We start from the raw sequence: 20,075 nt of genomic DNA on the forward strand, positions 1-20,075 counted from the left end.
GCCATACCTTGTACAAAATGTTGTCTTCTACTCATCTCCTTCCTTGATTTGTATGAGGTTGTAAGCTCCTCTTAGATCAATTTTTGTAAAGATCCTTGCACGTCGAAGTTGTTCTAAGAGACTAGAAATCAAGGATAACAGATAACGATTCTTCTTTGTTATCTTGTTGAGGCCTCGATAGTCCACACACATCCACAACGAGCCATCTTTCTTCTTCACAAATAAGATGGGTGCCCTAGTTGACGATTTTGAATGACAGATGAAGTTCTTGGCTAGATTCTCGTCGATGTACTTCCGTAATTCTGCCAACTCTGTTTGCGATAGATTGTAGATTGGGCCAAAAGGTGGTTGTGCTCCTTCCTACAAGTCTATGGCGCAATCATATGGTCGATGTTTTGATAGCATGTCGGCATTCTTCTTTTGAAACACGTCTTTAAAATCCTTATATTGCTTTGGTATACTTATTGTCAAGATCTTCTCTCCAATAGTTGGAGCCGCATAAATGACAAACAATGTGCCTTCCTTGGACGATCTTACAAATGTTCTTGCTCCAATAAATAAAGATTTCTCTATTCGGGGTTTTCTACTAGGCTTGCTCTTGGATGGTTTTGTGGAAAAGGTCATCTTCCACAAACTCCAATCTATGGATGGATTGTGCTTTTTCAACTAGGAAAAACCAAGAATAATAGGATTTGATGGGGTTCTAATAATATTAAAAATAATATGACTACTATGGCCCTTAAACATAACTTCTATAGGTTCTGATTCATGGATGACACTACCAGACAATAAAGATCGTCTATCTATGACCTCAACGTGAACAGGTTTGGATTTTTGTATTAAAGGGATCTTATGATGCTTTGCAAATTCTTCATCTAAGAAACAAGCAGATGTTCCTGAATCTAATAATGCTAAGGTTCCCAGTTTTTGAGGGCCAATAAACAAAGGGATTGTAAAACAAAGGACAAGTTGAGCAGAAAGAAAGGAACTTGGTTGTTGTTATGATATTTCACTGTCTAGCTGCACGGTTCCTATTATGGCTGGGCATCCTCGTTTTCCTGAATAAATGTGCGCCTAGTCCTGACAATGCATTGATTTTTCTTCTTGGGGCAGTTTTCAACTTTGTGGCCTTCTTCACTGCAATATATGTATAGACCTTCCTCCATACGCCGCTTTTTTTCTTCTAGAGTAAGGGATTTGACACGTACCGCATCAATTTGCATGTCTTCTACCTCTGAATGTGAATTCACGTTGCTTGATGACATAGTTGGGGCATGGCAAATCGTATATTGTTTTGAACGTTGGTCTTAGCGACGTTGGAATAGGCGGTTATCATACTTCATAGCTTGGCTAATAGCTTCGTTGAGCATTCGTAGAATGGGAAGAGTTAATAGCAAATCCTTCACATCATCCCTTGAATCCCAATAGAATTGACTCATCAATGCTTCTTCGTCCCAATTGATGTCGCATGCTAATTGCATAAAATTTGATGCATAGACTGATGTAGAGTGCATCTCTTGTCGTAGTGACCAAATCTTTGTTCTAGCCCATCGAACCTTGTCGTGTTCACCAAATGCTTTCACAAACGCCTCCAAAAAGGTTTCAAAGTTGTTTAGTATGGACAATCGTTTCTCAAACAAAGGAGAAAACCATGATAAAGCTTACCCTGTAAGTAAGGTTCCTACAAGCCCAACACATGACTCCTCTGTTGGATAGCGTTCAGGTTGTAAAACTGTTATCAACCCGATTTGATTAACGAATCCTCAAAACTTGGAACGCATACCATCGAACTTGTCCGGAAGGCTAACTGAGGACTCCTTATGTTGTAGAACCAGTGGTACTTTTCGAACCTGAGGCAAAGTTGCTTCTCCAAGTATAGAAGTTTGAGGTTGGTGCAACCTAGATTGTGCCATCCCAGATGCTCCATCATTATGAAGCCTTGCCACGACTCTTTCAATTTCTGCAGTTCTTTGCGATAACGTATCGAGGGCATTCATGATAGCATCCAATTTGGACTCTGAACTTTTTGTTATACTAATGTCTTAGCCTCCAACCATTCTAAGAGAAGGGCAGAAATGACTCTATAAGAAGACAATATTGGTTTAGAAGAGGGTACTCCGCAACCTCTAAAACGCCTTAAGAGCTTCAAGAAAAGGAGTAATCCACTCTCTGCAAGAAGAATAAGACTCTAATATTGTAACAAAAGAAGTATCAGTTTAGAAGAGGGTAATCCGCAACCTCTAAAATGCTAGTACACCTTCAAGCAGAGAGGTAATCCACACTCTAACGAGGAAGATACTAGCTCTGATATCTGAGGTGAATTCAGTCTCGACAAACTGCCACGGATACAGAAATACAAGCTCGAGATCTAACAAGAAGTTCAAGAAGAACTTGCAAGAATTAGATTAATTAGATGAATACAAGAACAACACTAGAGAGGTGAGCTAGAGTTGTAAGAGATGTGTTGTCGAGAGTGAAGAATTCTTCAGCCTCGATTCCAATATATACTCCTATTTAGGAAACTTCTCAAATAACTTCCACTAACTAGGAAGCTTCTAGAAGGTTCCAGAGACTTGTTTTTAGAAGGTTCTAGAAACTTGTCTCCAGAAGGTTCTAAGGACTATGTTCCTAACACCATCCTAGTTTCCTTTTAATATACATACTTTCTTATTTCTATCTTGTCATATTTCTTTAAAAAAGTCTCATTTGTTTATTTGCTTTCATCAAGTTTTTATCCTTGACACATCTTTTTTATTTGAAAATTTTAATTAAATACCTAAAATATTGTCAAAATTATAAAAATTAATATAATTTTAGTTTTATTATAATATTATTGAAAATATTTTTATTTTATAAATTCACATTTCTTGAATCAATATATGAAAAAGTTTATTTTTATTTTATTTGTATATTTTAAATGATTTACTATTTTAAAAATAAAAATAAAAATAAATATATTTTTATTATAATTAATATTGGATTAGCTCTATACAAGTGATTTGATAAATTATGTATTAATATAGTATTTATATGTTCAAATATTTAGATATTGTTTATATCCAACACTAAATTACTAAAGACTAAATAAACAGTTATAAAGTCCTATTGCTTAAAAAAATCATAAATTAATAATTTTAGTTTTAAATTAATAATTTTAGTTTTAAATAAATAATTTATATATATATATATATATATGAATGTTAAAGAGACTCATGCTTTTACTAAATAGATCCACTTTTGATGAAGAATATGGTAATCATAATAAATGTGGTTAGTTTTTATTGGTTGCAAATCCACTAGTATAGAAACAAATGTAGAGGTCTATTTTTTTTTATTTATTTCTTTCAAGATGGTTAGAATGTGTGGGTTTGTTTAGTGAAAACTTTGGTCTATTTAATATTCCCCTATATATTTATAAATATTTGATGTCTCTCTCATTTTCCTAATTTTTACTACACATATTAGAATTTTTGCCAATGTGTATTCAAGTCTCCAACATGTTCAATGTGACTTTTCGCCATCCATTTTAAAGTTTGGGTTCATTATGGACCAAGAGCCTAGAGGATATTTATTTGGACAAAGTGTATGAGAAATCAGCCGAGGGATGAATCAAAACGATGGCCCACATTCCACAGAAAACGCACCTTCTTGGACACTCCATGTCACAGCGTCCAGCGTGGCGTCCACGCTGGCAGCACGCCACGAGGTCACCTGTCACAATGTCATTGATTGGGACCCCTTCTCATCCACCACATGGCGACTTCTGACTGGATCTTCCATCCACATGGCCCTCATTTCCAAAACTTCACATGATGTGGGCTTCTTTTCTTTTCCTTTCTTTTCTCGTTTAATAAATACCGAGATTTTGCCTCTTTTTTCATTTTATTTTATTTATATTTGTGATTCAGAAAGGACAAGCTGGCTTTGCTATTAATGAACCAAACAAAGTACATGTTGGCCTAGGGGCGGTAAAGTGTGACAAAATGGATTTTAGGGTCTTATTTCCATAGAGAAATCAAAAGATAAGGTGAGAAAGACACATGGATATTTGCTACGGAAATCAACTTGATTAAAGGAGAGGAGGAAGTTTGTCCTCTTAGTATTTTATGATCCTGCTTCCAAAAGCTGTAAATATATTCATCCTACACTAAATCAGTCTAAAACAGATAAAATGAGACTCTTCTATTACCAGGAAACCATTGCTGTGTTACTGAAGAGCCCTTTTTGTTGGATACAAATAAATGTGTTGCGCATGACCCATCTTTACTCCAACATAGGGAAATATCACATCATGGGTCCCTTCCAGCTTCAACAAGGGAAACATGGCCCCACAAACGTCTTCACTCAAATTCATTCACTTGTCTTTATTGTGCCTTTACTTTTCACTTTTTCCCCCCCCTTACTTTTTCCAGTAAGATATTTGCTACACAGTACCATCATATTAAGGCACACAGCTTTTTCTTTTACTCTTTGAAACACAGACAAAATACCACCGTCATCATTATCTCAATCCTCATACTTTAAGGCCCAAAATGCCTAATTTATCTGTTTAAATTTGGCAGGATTTCCATTAAAGCATGAGCAAAGGCCCCACAGTTTCGTCCAAACAGCCGAACCTCATACAAAAGTTCAGTGAAGCTGAAGGTTTGATTTTATGTTACATTGTGTGTATTTTACTTTTTGTTTACTTTTTTTTGTGGGCAGTGCCGGTCACTGTCCGTGTCTGCCCTTTCCTCGTATTGTGAGCTTTTCACGAACTCATCGCACTGTGTGTGTACAGATTCGATGGATTCGGTGAAGCTTGAATCCAGGCTCCCTAATCGAAGCAAAATTGTTTCGGAGGAGTGAAATGCTACGAGGAGTGCGAAGCGGAGATTCGAGAGAGATTGGGAGATAAGAGGAAGAAGTAAAAAAGTGGAGTTCTTCGTTGGATCAGATTGAGCGTTTCCGCAATGGGACAAGGGGCGGGGGGATCGGATACGTTTGTGTGCGGATGAGTTGGTGAAAATTTGAGAATGGGGGAGATGGAATCACACAGTGGGACAGAGTTCGGCGGATTTGGGCAGAGAGAAAGGAGCGGCGGGGGGGGGGGGGGAGGGACCCAGCTAGAGAAGTATGTGATTGAGCGCAGGCGCGAACTGACCCGGAGCATGACACAGAGAGTACATGCAAAGGGTTCACAGATTTCGGGAGGATGCGGACGAGAGCGAGATGCTACAACCGACGAAACGGCCGCTGGGTTCACAATTCCCTGGCCTTTTTCATGGGGCCAAGTTTAGGCGAAGCACGCTGTGGAGGCGATCCACTGGGCACGGCAACCTAAAGTTGGGACGATGACTGGTTCAACGCCGACCTGCTTCCTCCATCGACTCGTTGACAATGCCCCTTGGCTTTTGTGGCCCTGCTCTCGCGTGGCCTCCGGGACGCGGACTCCGCTGCCAGAGGAGGTGGCGAAACTTCTTCAGCGTGGAAAGCAGTGGATCGGTAGTTCAGGAAAACCAGTTGCAGTTGGGTACAATCCAATCACTTGCCGCATGTGTGTAAAGAGGATTGTCGTTTCGATGGTGGTAGCTTTTTCCCATCGCTTAATGTAAATAGTTTGCAGTGTGATCCGATGTGATTTTTGTTTTTGTTTCGTTTTGGTAGACATTTTGCTTGGAGCTGGTGCGGGAGGGGAGAGGCGCGTGAGGTGGGGGTTGCGGGGAACTGGGTTGAGCAGGTCGGGAGTGGAGATTGAATATATGAACATGAGAATTGAAGCACCACTGCCCTCGAGAGTGTACTTTCAGCGAGAACGGAGCCATAGACGGGAGTTGTAGCTCTCATTTTTACCTCCTCGTGATGTCACTCTTGTCGCATGATTCGCTTCAATACTAGGCGCAAGCACTTCCATCGAAAAGATCCAATGCAGATGTAGAAGAAGAAGAAGCAGAAGAAGAAAAAAGAAAAAAGGAAAAAATTGATAATAGGTTGTTTGTGTTAGAGAATTCGTTACACCCACTGGATAAGTGGAGTCGGTGTGAGGAATTGACACGAAGGATTGGGGTCGTAAACGTTGGCGAGAGAGTTCGTACAGAGAGAAGGTTAGGAACTCAGATTTATTTTATGTTTTGGGTACTTTCAGTGGGTAGGAGCTTGCTAGAGAACTTATCAGTGGTATTCGATTTGGCGCTCGCGACGTGGTTGGATTACAAGCGAGAAAGGATCGTTTCAGCATCGACTTGATCGATCTCCACAGGCCGAGGTGAGAACATCAGCTTGAGCCTCAAGCTTGACTAGTTCGTCGTATTTGCCTCACTAGTTCCAATGCTCGCTAGTCGCTTTGTTCGATGAGGAGTTGGGACCATATCATTCTCCCAAAGTCAGTCCACAACGGCTTCCTTCACCGCCAGCACCAAATTCGGAGTCTAATTTCAAATTCAATCCAGGTCGCGATATCAGCAGGGCGGCATTTTCCGCTATCGTCACCTCTACTTTCCAATCATTATATTTACCCGACAAGCTGATGCGAGTAGCAAGCCTCCTCACTTGTCAAGACAGAAGAAGTATATGTTTCATTGATCAATCGCCCCCCGGAAATTTCTCGAGTCAATCTTCACTAATCGTAAATGCTATCTTTTCTGTATGTCGCACGAGTGCCATGCAATCATAAGCACCTGAGAGATAATTTGATCTTGTGGAAGCCAGCAACTTCTCCCTACTGCTCTAGCAAAACGATGTTTTTGGAAGTGGTGTGTAGAAGAATTGGCTGAGTTATTCTGTCTGATCTAATGACTATTGTTGCAGGGTGGAGGTGGTCATCTCAGGGAAGCATTCAAGATGTATCTAGCAGGACTCGTTAGCTCCACGTTCGTGATGGCACGTCGGCCAGCATCAAATGTGGAGCTCGTCGAGTTGTCGTTGGAGAATGAGTATCTCCCGCCCAAGCTGGTGGAGAGACACAAGGAGTTTCGTAGAGACCCCAACGGGCATTTGAATGGTAACTTGATTTGTAACTATGGGGATAGTAATCAGACTAAAGCGATTACGGAGGTTAAGAATGTCAACACCAGCATTGTGCCCGCTACGCCGAACAGGAAACTCAAAGAGAGGAGAAAGCGGAGGATTTCCTTGGAGGATCTTCCGGCAGACCTTTACATGGAGCCGCTGAATCCTCTTTTGTTGCAGTTACCTGAAGGTGGTGGTGGTGCAGCGACCCTTGGTGCGGACGATCATCAGCACCGAGTGAGATCTTCAGCACCAGGAGGGACATCCGCGTGTGTGTTGCGAAAGCTAGGCCTGGAGGAGCAGGATTTGGATCAAGAATGGTCGTTCTGGATGTCAAACATGGCGCAGGCAGATAGGACTATGGCGGAGACGAATACGGAGTCAAGCGTGGCGACTGTCAGCACGACGTCGAAAGTTGGATCGCCATTACTTTTAAGTAGAGTGCACCATCACCCGTTGGAGGTAACGGAGGAGGTTCAAGAGCACAGACTCTCAGACGCAGATGCAAGAACAACAACAACAGGCATCGGACCTGCCGAATCATTCAGGGAGTCTTGTGAGGAAATGAAACGAGATATTACCAGAGTGGCGAGCCTGCCGAGAGGTGACGAGGCCTTTGCAAGGATCTTGCAAGTATTGAAAAGAATAGAGGAGAGTGAATCCGCAAAGGGGCGAAAATCATCCACGAGGATAGGAGCTGGTGAAATTGCACCGCGTCTATCCGATGAGCATGCGGGACTAGATGCTTTGGAGCCTGATGACCGAAAAGAGGTAAACCCAGGAGAGCAAGGGGCGTCAATTGGGATGTCGAGTGCTGATGCGGAAGCTCTTGGTGATATTCGGAGGCCAACTTTGTCACCCATGCCATCACTTTCGAGCCCAGTGATGGAGAAGTCATCTCTTCCACCTCTGTCACCTGTGCCATCTCTGTTCTGTCCGATGTTGGAGAGATCTTCTCCATCTGTTTCGAGCCCAGCGACGGAGCGGTCGCCCTCTCGGCCTCTTTCACCTAATCCATCTTTCTCGAGCCCGATGATGGAAAAGATGCAAGCGGGTGCTGCATCGCCGGAATTACTTCACTCGTGGAATGAAACAATCCAGAGCCCACCAAAGGTTGCAGTGAGAAGTATGGAACCAGTGAGAGAGGAAACAGTTCTGTGGTACTCGTCGCCGAGAAGGACAGAAGAGGATATTCAAGCCGATCCTTCATTTCGGCGATGGAGATGGAAACCGCCACCTGAACGTGAGCCCACTTCAGACTTTGAGGATTTTCAGGAACTGGACATCGGAGCACCTGCTGATGGTGCGAAAATGAGAGACCAAAAGTATGCTCCGACTAACTTCACTAACTTCGAAGCCTTCCTGAATCTGAGAACCTTCGATCTCGGTCAAAAAACGGCATCGGCGAAGGTGGATTCAGATGCTCGGAATCGTGAGGACGGGTCCCACAGTGATTATCCTTCACCGTCCTCTTTCACTTGCAGACTTTCGCCAACGTCATTGTTCTCGGTCGATCAAGAGCCATTCCACTTGAGCCTGTCACCGTTCGATGACAAATTTGCCTATTTCCCCCAGGCCCATAAAATAGCGTCGGAGATCAGCGTATCTCCCCGTTCTGTGCTTTCGCAGGAGCCCAAGGAAGTCTCCCATTTCCTGTCGCATGACTCTGAGATGCGAAAGAAGAATCGTGCGCCGCGGGATTCCTCGTGCGAGTTGAACAATTACGAGTCTTCCGACTTGGAGACACCGCGGAAAACTGGGTTCGGAGAACTACCTTTTCCTCCGTTTACGTACAATGTGGCCGATGAGTTGGGAGAAACGTCTTCAGAGGAGGATCTAGACGACGCTTGCGAAGTAACGACGCTGGCGGACACATATCAGCAACATTCAAGTTCTCCCGAGTTACACTACTTTCAAGAAGCAGAACAACGGGAGCCATGGCTTGATGAATTAGACGATGCTGACTTAGAGTTCCTGTTTCCCCTAGATTTCAGCAACAAATACAGAAACATGATCAGAGCAGTACCCAAGGTATCCGAGGAGGTTTGGGATATGAGAAACCCCAATATAGCTCAGGGAAATCCGAGAAAGCCTACTGAAGACATTGTCACGACGGTGCCAGAAGTGCGCAAGGAGGTTTCGGAGATGGCAAGCTCTAAGAAAGCTCAAGGAAGTCCGAGGAATACTACTAAAGACATTGTTACGACAGTGTCAGAGGTGCGCAAGGAGGATTCGGAGGTGGGAAGCATGAAAACACCGCAAGAGACACCAAAGAATCGCAATGCCTGGGTGCCATACGTGACCAGCCAGCTACACGAAAGCTATTCATCATTAGGTACCCCTACCAAGAGAGGAATGACGACACCACGGCGTCTGTCGTTTCAAGAGAAATCCTCAGAGGTTTTCGTAGCAAGTCTCTACAGAGGTATCTCTCTTGAAAAACAGAGCCCTGTGCAACCGAAAGCGGCTCCAAAACGCCGCGTGAACTTCGCGCCTGATCTGGTGAGAGAGATCCCCATATCAGCCTCGAATCTAAGCACCAGGAAGCCAAAGCCACCTCCACTTCCACTCCCTCTTCGTCGTGCAAGTGAGGAAGTAGACCATGAATCTATACCACCGAACCCGAGGGACTGGAAAGTTGAAGAGGATAGTCCTTCTATACTGACATCAAGACGGCGGTGGGGTAGTAGCTTCCGAGACGAGACTGCATCCATCTCACCGGGTAAACCAATTCAAGCAGGCTGGGGCTTTGGGGAAGGGCTCAAATCCAGCCGACGAGGGAAAGGGGGGCAGGCGATGCCGTTTTGTGCAGGGAGGCTGTTCACATGGCCGCAGCGGTTCGGATTAAAAGCGAGCAAAAGCAGAAGACCGACAGACAGCAGTGACGAGGAGAGCGTTGCAGGGGATGGTCACAGCTTTGGCAGGTCGGCACGTAGAGACGCCGACACAGTGAGGAAGATCCTCAAAGGGAGTCAAAAGAAGTACGCTAGTTTAACAATAGCTGACATTTTGAAACAGGATTTTTGACGAGGCAACACAACGACCTGCCCTTGTACAATACTCAACTAGAAAAAAAACAGCTCCTCAGGTTTCTGTGAAGAATTGTACATTAATGAGAATCAGTTCCATCCCGGGACTTCAACACCATGTTCAGCTTATGACTAACAGTTTGTAGTGTTCGTACCAATTTCTATGCTTTATTCCTCATTGGAAGCCTTCTCTGACCACAAAATCTAATAGGGGATGTGCCATCCTCAATCTCTACACTCTCTTTATCGACAAGCCTTCTAACCGAATTCGAAGTGGTAGCCGAATCCCCGCCTTGAGTTTCTCAGCGCACTACTTAAAACTACGTTCATGTTCCAGAGAACGTGCATTGTGTGTCTAGAGGATAGCTCCAATGATGGAAATATAGACAGGAAATAAATCAGGCCTACGGCTATTTGCATCTCTCCGACACAAAACAGTGGTGTCTAAGAACAAGCTTATTGCACCTCGAAGGATTACTCGTATTGGTGTCGGGCCCCGTTACTTTACACTCCCAGCTTCTAGGAGAATCGTTCTGTCAGATTGGCTATCACAAATCCTGCAAACACCTGCGGGAGTAACATCGACAAAATTAAGGCACCATCTTTAAACGCCATCTTCAGAAGTCTATGATTAGTCTAGTCGATGTACACAAGTGGAGCAAACACCAGTTAAAACGTTTGCGACAACAGCCCGCAAACTCAACCGCGCTGGGTGTGAAATACGTCAGTAGCAGTGGTAGAAACGAGTACCTGAGTAGAACCAAGAAAGTAGATGAAAGAATAATGGCGTCCATGCAGTACCATGTCAGCCAGCATCGCTAGTGGGATGGTTAAGGACATGCCGAGTGTTGCAACCAGAGGATTCGTCCACACAACAGACATGGCCCTACACAGTAGTTTACCATCGCCGCCTCAGATTACCAACTGTAGTTGTATCAGTTTAAGAGCATGGGTATAGAATGTATGCAAAAAGCAGCAGTGTCAAATACTGAGCTGCAGAACCTGAAGGAGAGGGAGAATGCTACCAGAAATAATCTGAGAGAACGCTTCCAACAAAGCCATTCGCTAGAACAACCTCGTCTACTTTCAAGGACGTCGGGACACTAAATGAAGGCTCCAGTCCCAGTGCATGTAAAGGGAAAACTGCACTTGCAACAATCGATAATGCTAGATACAATCAGCACGACGCAACATAGCGCGGCATAGTCAGGCAGCCAGCTTTGCCTCATCTATGGTCCTTCATAGGAAGAGCCAGAATATATCCAACACCTGTATGGAGTGTACGCTGCAGGGGAGGGGGGGGGGGGGGGGGGAAGAGAATGGATTTGATGCCCATGAACTGTAAAGAAATTGATTGAAAAAGCATCAAAATCGTGATGTACTTACTAAGCCACCAAGCGCCAATTAATGTGAAAAACCCAATGAAGCCAAACATTTTCTGCACGTCAACACCTTGGCCCTCTTCTCCTCCATATTTCTTCAGCATCACTGCAGATACAACACAGAATACAACTAGAGTTTTAGGGGTTAAAATTATTCTAAATTCATTACATACACACACGACGTTGTCCTCAAGTTGGACGAGGGCGGTTAAACGCAAATGTTTCGAAGAACCTGATCAAGTACCTGTAAAAAGACCGTACATAACAGCAGAGAGAAGACCTAGGAAATCTCCAGCCAAAGAATGCTGGTCAAGGCTGTCACAAAGCATCGCAATACGTTATCTTTCTTTGTTTATGCAAGAGGTAAACAATCAAAAAATAAGACCAATCATTCAGCAGTCCCATGGACATCGCATAATTGTGCAACTTTCAGAGGCCAACAAAATGAATAAACACGACTTAACTAAAAAAATGGTTGAGGACTAATACTTCAAAGCGGTAAGGTTTGAGTATTGTATCAGTGTTGCGACAAGATGAAGGCTAGTCCAAACTAGTACCGAAAGATAGCATCGAAGCAGACAAGATCACTACTTACTCATTCAATGACTCGCTGTTATCCTTGGTCGACCAAGTCTTGCCCAAAGTAGTCATGGCCACTCCAGTAATGCTAACTAACACTGCAACCACCTTGGAGAGATTGAGAGAATCTTGACCTAGAAACACCCCAAATAAAAGAGTGAACAGTCCTGCTGTTGATGACAAGATCGTGGTGCTAGCCACGCTTGTAAGTGCTAATGCGGCGTTCGACAAATACTGCAAAAAAAATAAAAAATAAAAAACACAGATCGGCTCAGAAAATAATCAGAAGACGGAGTATTTCAGTACACGAATAGGGCACACTCAGGTCCACTTTGCAAGCATGACATTCGATGAGACTAACAGCGCAAACTTCCAGATAACCACCCACATATATGTGTGAATGCATGGATTAAGGTTATCACAGGCTTCTTAATTACCTCTGTAATGATCCAGAGAGGGGCCATAACCATGCTAATCTTCGCCATTTCCCATGTCGTATAAACCACCGTATTCTTTAACTCCTCCACACCTCCGCTGCTCTTGTACAGAAAAGGGTGGATAGACTGTGGATCTTGTTTCTCGGAGTTGATCTCCTTCAAAAGGATCATCTTCTCAAGATCAAGCTCCGATGTCTTGTCCACATCGCTTGATCGCATGGGTGACCCCGGCAATGAAGACAGTTTGGTACCATGGTTGATTGAGTTTTTGGGTTTCAATCTGTTCTTTCTTTGGTAGTGATCACAGATGTGATCCTTCAAGTACGACACAGGTAGGTAAATAACTAGTAACGAGGCTCCTAAGTACGTGAGCACGAATGGGTGCTTGTAGGCTTCAAAAATGCTCTGCGACAGATCCACATCACTTATTCTTATACGGAGACACGGCACTTATATATTTTTAAAAGAATGCAAATACCATACATACATTCATACATAAATAAAAACCTGTTGACTATTGAAAAAGAAGTCTCGCCAGGTGACGGAAAGTACAATATTTCGGGCACATTGGCTGGTGCTTGAATGGAACTCTAGTTTCGTAATTCTGCTTAACGAGGACTCAAATTAGAAGTATACTTTAACATTGCCTAGATAACTGCTAAAACATTCCTACGGATGCCAGTGAGACAAACATCTGTGAGCTGAAGTATATTCTATATACCACGTGCAACACTCTAATTAACTAGACGATCCCTATACTGACTAAAACTGGGTGTAGAAATATCAAGAGATTGCTGAAGCATTCGGTCGACAAGGCTCTGGTTAAACTTCCCCTCTCTTATTAAGCCTATCAATGTGACATTCCCTGCACCATTCCTGCCTTTAAAAACAGAATGTCAGTGAAAGTGAGCCAGCGTGGACTTTACAGTGCACTTCTTGACTTGGTTCCCAATGAGCATCACTAAGAAAAGCAATGGAGATTGTAGGCTACCGAAAACATTTGCAAGACCTCAAGAAGCACTGTAACAATTGTGATCCAAGCAGTCAGACAAAAGAAAAAATTCAAAAATTTTCCAATTCGGACTCACTCTGAAGAACTAGCAACGTAACATTTTGAATCTAAAGCAATCTAAATTGTTTTACCGTTCTTTCATGCCGAAAAAGCTCAAGAAACCTAAGTGTGTGAATGGTAGCCGAGCAACAAACCTGCGTAACCTCTGCTGACGTGACCCATATCAAAACGACAGAGGCGATCAAAACTAATCCCGCCTTGTGACGCCACCCCATAATATATATATATATATATCTCGAGGTCTCCGCTCTCAGTTATCTCCTCCTCCTCCTCCTCCTCCTCCTTGCTTACGATCCGAGCCCTCTTTGGCAAATCCAGAGATCACTGCAAAATCTCCCTATCAAGACTAGGAAATTAATTCACAAGATCCAAAAGGTTAACCACGCCCACATCTCCATGATCCCAGCTGCGAGCTTCTAGATCTAACACTCTCTCGATCACGATCCCCACCCCCCCCCCCCCTCTCAACGCGTAGAAACGTTAGAAAAACTGTAACAAAAACAAAAATTCGGAGATGGGGCTGTGGCCTGATCTGGGAGGTGAACCAGCATCAAGCAAGCAAGCGAGCCAGCAACCGAACTGAGGCTGCGAGGAGAGATGCGCTGAGAGCTAGCTCTGCGAGAACAGGCGTGGCTCAGCAGCACAAGAGGAGCTCGCGCCGCAGCACAAGAGCACAACTCAACTCAACCCACCCCAGTCCCCCGACTGATGGGTGGGGGAAGCTTAGCCTCAGCCCCCCTCCCGACTGCCGCTGCCATTTGTATGACCGCTAGTCGCCGACCTCTCGTCGCTCCTCCTCCTCCTTCTCCTTTCCTTTGAGAGTTCTTTTCACTCCACGATATGGGGTGTTGATTGGTTGATTACGAAGTTTGTGACAAGTCACTTTTATTATATTTTTTCCACTGCCAGTTACAGAATCTAAGTTTTGCGTCACGTTCACAGACTTCATGTATACATGAATGAATGAATGAATTAGTTAATGAACGAATGAATGAAAATGTGGATTTGTTGGAGAGTGCATAAAATAAATTCATTCACTCATGCATTCATCCTCATGATTAAATAAAACTTTATATTAGAGGACGGCTTATATCTAAAACCCCATCCAATGACATGATTCTTGTTCCCCTAAATGTATATAATGGTAATAGGTCTTGGTTTCTATAACTGGTAGGGATGAGAGAACTAGGTCCTTTGTTAATAGGGTCAACGGGGGCCTCTTTTCGGTCATAGGTCCCAAATTGCTTTACCAGTTGTGTATTAAGCCGTGAGTAAGTTTCTGAGTTGTTTACATGGGAATCTGTTATTTTAAAATATATTGAAGAAAAATTGAATATATTTTAAAATGTATCAAAAAGTGTTACCAAATCTAATAAAATGATAGAATTTTATGAATAATATCCCTTGTTTCTAAAATAAAATCATAATATATAGTAACCTTATTAACCATCAAATAAAATAAAATCATAATATATAGTTACTTAGGAACCAATAGCATTTAGTATCAAGTAAATGAATCAAAAAAGCTATTATACAAAAACACACTCTTGTATTATTAAGAAGAAAATTTTAAATTAAATTAATTTATAATTTATAATGTCAAATAAAAAGAAAGTAAAGAAAATAAAATAAAAAATTAAATAATTGAAAGATAAAATCAAAATTAAAAATGGCTTCAATCTTGTCTCTATATACACTAGCTAGCAAGAATGAAATATAAAAGTTTTGTATATATTACAAAACTTACATATTTAGCATCCAAATTATAGGTTGCTTCTATAGAAAAAATTTAAAAATAGAGAGATTCTTAAAGAAATATATCTAGCTATATATAAAATATTTGAAAAAATCTATATATTATTTATTTATAAAAATGTTTCTTGGTATTTCTTAAAAAAAATGTAAAAAAAAACTATTTGGCATTGCATATTGCGAACCTCTCAGAGTTTTTTTGTTTTTTTTTTATTATTATTTTGGTTTTTTATTATTTATTTTTATTTTACTTTATTTTACAATAAAATATCAAATAAAATTATTAAACAATGATTGTAATTCTAGTACTGTCTAAATAACATGTTGTTAGCTCTAGATTAAATTTGATATTATGGACTTACTAAAAAATAAAGTTTGGCTCCTTAGTTCTGTCCATTATATAATTTTTATTATCCACATGCTAATTTTTTCTAAATACTATACCCAATATTAAATTTTGATATTATATTTTAATTTATAATTTTTAAAAAATTCTTAATGAGTCATACAACCACTCTATAATAGAATAAAATTATATATATATATATATATATATGTACTAAAAATTTGGCAATGTTTGTCTACAAAAAGTCATGCAATGATATTATTTTTATTATTATTATTATTATCAAAATTAAATTAAAAAATATAATATTATTACTTTAAGTTAATTTCTTTAAAATATAGCCTATTATTACCAAAAATAACATAATTTTATATATAATAACTTAAACTTAGATAATCTATAATTTTTTAAAGTTGTGATGTGAAAATATTTATAATAAAATAAAATTAAATATTTTTTGGAGATATATATATATATATATATATATATATATGTATATATATATATATATATATATGTATATATAATTATCATTATTATTATAATTTTAAAAAATTAGTTTAAAAAATTAAAAAATATAATATATAATTTTATAGTAATATTTTTATTATAAAGTAATAAAATTATTAAATTTATTATTTATATTATTAATATTTTTAAAATTAATAAAAATTATTTTATCTAAATTTATGAGTCATTTTTAGAAAATAATTTTTATTACAATAATATGATATATGACGTAATTCATAAAAAAATTATCATAAATTAAGAATATATAATTTATAGCTATAAATATAATAAGAATATAGTTTCCATCTATTTTATTGTAATAAAGTTTATTACTTAAGAATAGCTATATATTTAAAATTTATAGCTTAATTTATAGCTTCCATCTATTTTTGTATGCTTTTACTTGTAAACTTGCATCTAAGTAGTATATAACATGTCTTCACTCTAAGTATTTAATCAAGTGTTTTAAAAATTAATCATAGATAAAATTCTTATGTCTTTTACATATTTTCTTTATTGATTTAAAATATTTGATGTATCATTAAATTTATGATTTTATTTTTTATAACTAGTTTTATCTATTAAATTTTCAAAAATAAATAATAATAAATTTCAAAAGAATAGCATCTATAATTTTATGGAATTACCAAGAAATTTAAAAATAAAATTAGAAATAATCATTTTAACTCTTAAAGATTAAATGTAATGATAGCTATTTTTAAAATATAATTTCACTTGTCTATGAAAACTAATTAAGCATATACTAATAAAGAGGTCTTTATACATAAAATTCTATTTTGATGGGCCATGGTAAAAGAACCTTATAAAGATTTTTACTTGATGAAGTTTTTTTATTTTTTCATTTTTTTATTCTTTAGTTTTTGAAAACAATATAAAGTAAAAAAAAAGATGCTATAGAATATAATTGAATATTTTTTAGTTTTAATTTTGAATATGTTAGCTTATATTATTATTCTATAATTTATATAATATATATATATATATATATATATATATATAGATATATATAGTTGAATTTATTTTAATTTTACTTAAATTCTTAATCTTTTGTAAAACTACCTCTTGAATTGTGCATATTGCAAATTTCAAAGAGTAACAATATTTATCTTATGTAACATAAAAACATATTCTACCTCATCTTTTCTTCTTAGGATTTTGAAACTAATTTTTCGAAATATTCAATCAACCACTTGTGACTTGTAAATTTAAATTAACTAAAGGATTTAAAACTTATAACATCTTACCTTCTATCTCTATATTAAAGACCTCCTAAGCTTATTCTATATAAAAAGTTTGAGTAAGATTAGACAACTAAAATATTGCTATTTCAATATTTTGGACATAAGTAGAATCTTATTCGAACCTTTAATCAAAATAACCTATGATATTACATAATTCTTATTTTAATGTATAAATAATTTTTTAAAGATATATATATTTTCATTAAATTCTAATTTGCATATATTTAGCATGTACAAGATGATTTATGAAAAAATTTAAGATTTGGTAGTAGTATCAATTATAGTTGAAATATTGCTCTAATATATTTTTTCAAATCATAATTTAATTTCATATTTTGATTGAAAAAAAATTAATAATATCAAAAGAAATTATGAAACTATATTTTATACTTGACTTTTAATATTGGAATAATTATTATTTTATTTACTTAGAATATAATTTATTACACATATATCTCAGTATCAAGAATAATTAATCTTATTTAAAAGTCTTAAAATTTTAACTTTAGAAAACGTTTTTACAAATTGTAAAGTCAGTATTATTTATACTTCAAAATAGAATTTTATGTATAAAGTTTTCTTATAATATTTTTAATTAAAGTTTTCTTATAATATTTTAAAGTTTAATTAAAAATATTAATCATAATTCTAAATGAAAATTGTAAGAAAATGTATTGCATATTATAGTGCTTGAATTTTTTTATTAATAACACAAACGTTAAAATAAATAAAAACTTAAAAATCTAATATTTTTTGAATTATTTATTATAATTTTATTTCTAATCTAGATTCTTGATAATAGCATATCCTTGTATTCTTGATAATAGTAAATCTACCTCTCAATTTTGTCATAAAATCAAGATTGCTCCTTAACTTGATAAGCTATCACAATTTTATTTATTTATTTATTTATTTTTAAGTGTAACTGGAAAGATTCTTTGAATAAAAATGTGGGTTTTTGTAATCTACTTACAAGTAAAGTGCAGCACATCAATATATACTCTAATTTGCAGACTCATAGAAATGATTTTTTTTTGGCTAGATTGCAAACTGCAAGCATTATATCGATAAAGAGCTCAATAAATAAGAGCTCAATAAAATAAGAGCCATGGCATGTTGGGAACAGGGGTTGAAACTCATGCACGTAGTGTATGGAATTGTGTTCTGCAAGAACAAGACAAATGCAAACCCTTCAAAGGCCCAACAACTTGTTTGGCCCAAAATCTAAAGCAAGGGTTTTTACTAAACTTTATGTGCCAAAAAGTGTAGAAGAAGCCCCCCCAATTTCTCCACATTAAGCAGATTGGACCCCAAGTGCACTTAAAAAAGGACAATTGTGATAGCTTATCAAGTTTAAGCGTAATTTTTAGTTAATTTCGTAAATAAAAATAAATAAAAATAAAAATAAACTAATTAGATTTAAAATCCACTTAATGATTCCTACTATTCTAATATATTTATATTTTATGATTTACTTTTTAATATATTCTAATTTTACATCAATTAATAATCAAAATACAAAAGAAGTGATTAAAAGAACAATTAAAGGTTGTGTAACTCAAGTTCTTTGTTCATACAATAATAGTTTGTGTTATAGTAGTTTTTAGAACTTTCTAGAGTAAGTAAAGCATAATTAGCTTCCACTTTCCCAGTTTGAGAAAATGTCCAATATATTCTTTTTTACTAGAAAAATGTACTTGAAATGGACATCTATTTACCAAGGACCTTAAATAATAATTAGACCTTTAGACAATTCTTCTGTAGTCCAAAATCAAGAGAGGAAATAAATATACATTTTACATTTTAAATTTATACATTATATACATAAACAATCAGGGTGGTATGTGCAAATGGTAGGATAAGGAGAGACTATTGCCTACCCTTTATTGACAACCATTCTCTATAATGAGGGTCCCTCTCCCAAACAAAGCCAAAAACAAAACAAAAAATAACTTCACCAATGTAAGTAGACACATTTGTTTTTAAAACTCAGGACATAATTTAGAAAAGGTAGCAGCTGCGTGACTGTTGCTGACTGACTAAGAAAAGACAAAGAACCCAACACATGTTTTTTTTAAAGCTCAAAAGAGGTCATTGTTTCTACCCAACATATGCTTTTGGTTGAAAGGATGCTCTACCTTTGCAGATGAATGCTAAAGCCTGAAGCCTCTCTCTCTCTCTATCATATACAATCCAAAATGTCCCTTGAAGATAAAGACACAAAACTAAAGCTGCAGTAGAAAACATATCATTTAAGTTCACAAATGAGAAAAAAAAAACGCTGTTCATGGTGGACACCAGCTGCCAAGCATGGCCAGGTGACCCCAAGAGCTGCAAGAGCATTCACTCATCCTCTGCTATGAAACAAAGCCTACTTGAGCTACTTGAGAATGTGGTTGGTTAAATAAATAAATGAAACCTGATCGCTTCCGACTTAGACCATGTTAGTATACAATGCCAAGGTGAGGGAATTCCACAAGGGTATACTTCATCAACTGATATGTCCTGATTCTGATAAATTTTCTGATTAATAACTATGGAACAAGACAGATTGCAAAACAGTGTCTGAATAATGTTGGTTTCGTAGGTTAAATTTTAACCTACCATTGTGGTCACAGAGTTGTAACAGAAACAGGAAATCAGGAAACAAGGTCAGCAACTCTCCAGACGACAACGTCGTTGGCCGAGGGTTTACCATTGAACTTAAAATCCTAGACCT

General features: G+C 37.9%; 2 protein-coding genes and 1 long non-coding RNA gene across 6 annotated transcripts; 2 read left to right on the forward strand and 1 right to left on the reverse strand.

Moving 5' to 3' along the window:
• Positions 1 to 5,184: 5,184 nt before the first annotated feature.
• On the forward strand, positions 5,185 to 5,789 carry LOC112277323 (uncharacterized). The gene is made up of 2 exons (XR_016501030.1): positions 5,185 to 5,507; positions 5,647 to 5,789. It is a non-coding gene; the product is annotated as an uncharacterized LOC112277323 (long non-coding RNA).
• Positions 5,383 to 10,145, forward strand: LOC149986334 (uncharacterized). 4 transcript variants are annotated; one of them, XM_024509478.3, is made up of 3 exons: positions 5,780 to 6,244; positions 6,429 to 6,545; positions 6,787 to 10,145. In XM_024509478.3, exon 3 carries the CDS (start codon positions 6,820 to 6,822, stop codon positions 10,012 to 10,014), a length of 3,195 nt encoding a protein of 1,064 aa, XP_024365246.1. In that variant the 5' UTR covers positions 5,780 to 6,244; positions 6,429 to 6,545; positions 6,787 to 6,819; the 3' UTR covers positions 10,015 to 10,145. The 4 variants fall into 4 exon arrangements, with proteins under 4 accessions (XP_073387444.1, XP_024365245.1, XP_024365246.1 ...); XM_024509475.3 differs by having other exon boundaries at positions 6,110 to 6,244; positions 6,429 to 6,622; XM_073531343.2 differs by lacking the exons at positions 5,780 to 6,244; positions 6,429 to 6,545 and adding an exon at positions 5,383 to 5,512.
• LOC112277324 (putative transporter C405.03c) lies at positions 10,054 to 14,090 on the reverse strand. Its single transcript, XM_024509480.3, has 8 exons — positions 13,621 to 14,090; positions 12,415 to 12,819; positions 11,994 to 12,211; positions 11,643 to 11,713; positions 11,403 to 11,504; positions 11,042 to 11,159; positions 10,767 to 10,902; positions 10,054 to 10,583 (listed from the first exon to the last, which is right to left on the reverse strand). Exons 1-8 carry the CDS (start codon positions 13,699 to 13,701, stop codon positions 10,536 to 10,538), a joined length of 1,179 nt encoding a protein of 392 aa, XP_024365248.1. The 5' UTR covers positions 13,702 to 14,090; the 3' UTR covers positions 10,054 to 10,535.
• Between the last annotated feature and the right edge of the window lie 5,985 nt (positions 14,091 to 20,075).

The sequence above is a fragment of the Physcomitrium patens genome, chromosome 25 (genome assembly GCF_059467195.1).
Source record: "Physcomitrium patens ecotype Gransden chromosome 25, ASM5946719v1, whole genome shotgun sequence".
Classification (NCBI taxonomy): domain Eukaryota; kingdom Viridiplantae; phylum Streptophyta; class Bryopsida; order Funariales; family Funariaceae; genus Physcomitrium; species Physcomitrium patens.

What these genes read in the sequence shown, in the direction of transcription:
- LOC149986334 (XM_024509475.3), top strand. Translation starts at nt 6,506, where the DNA reads ATGCGAGTAGCAAGCCTCCTCACTTGTCAAGACAGAAGAAGTATATGT. An exon ending in TCGTAAATGCTATCTTTTCT is followed by an intron (nt 6,623 to 6,786) that starts GTATGTCGCACG and finishes CTATTGTTGCAG; the next exon opens with GGTGGAGGTGGTCATCTCAG.
- LOC112277324 (XM_024509480.3), bottom strand. Translation starts at nt 13,701, where the DNA reads ATGGGGTGGCGTCACAAGGCGGGATTAGTTTTGATCGCCTCTGTCGTT. An exon ending in AATTGGCGCTTGGTGGCTTA is followed by an intron (nt 11,160 to 11,402) that starts GTAAGTACATCA and finishes TTGCAAGTGCAG; the next exon opens with TTTTCCCTTTACATGCACTG. An exon ending in ACTTTCTTGGTTCTACTCAG is followed by an intron (nt 10,584 to 10,766) that starts GTACTCGTTTCT and finishes TTACTCCCGCAG; the next exon opens with GTGTTTGCAGGATTTGTGAT.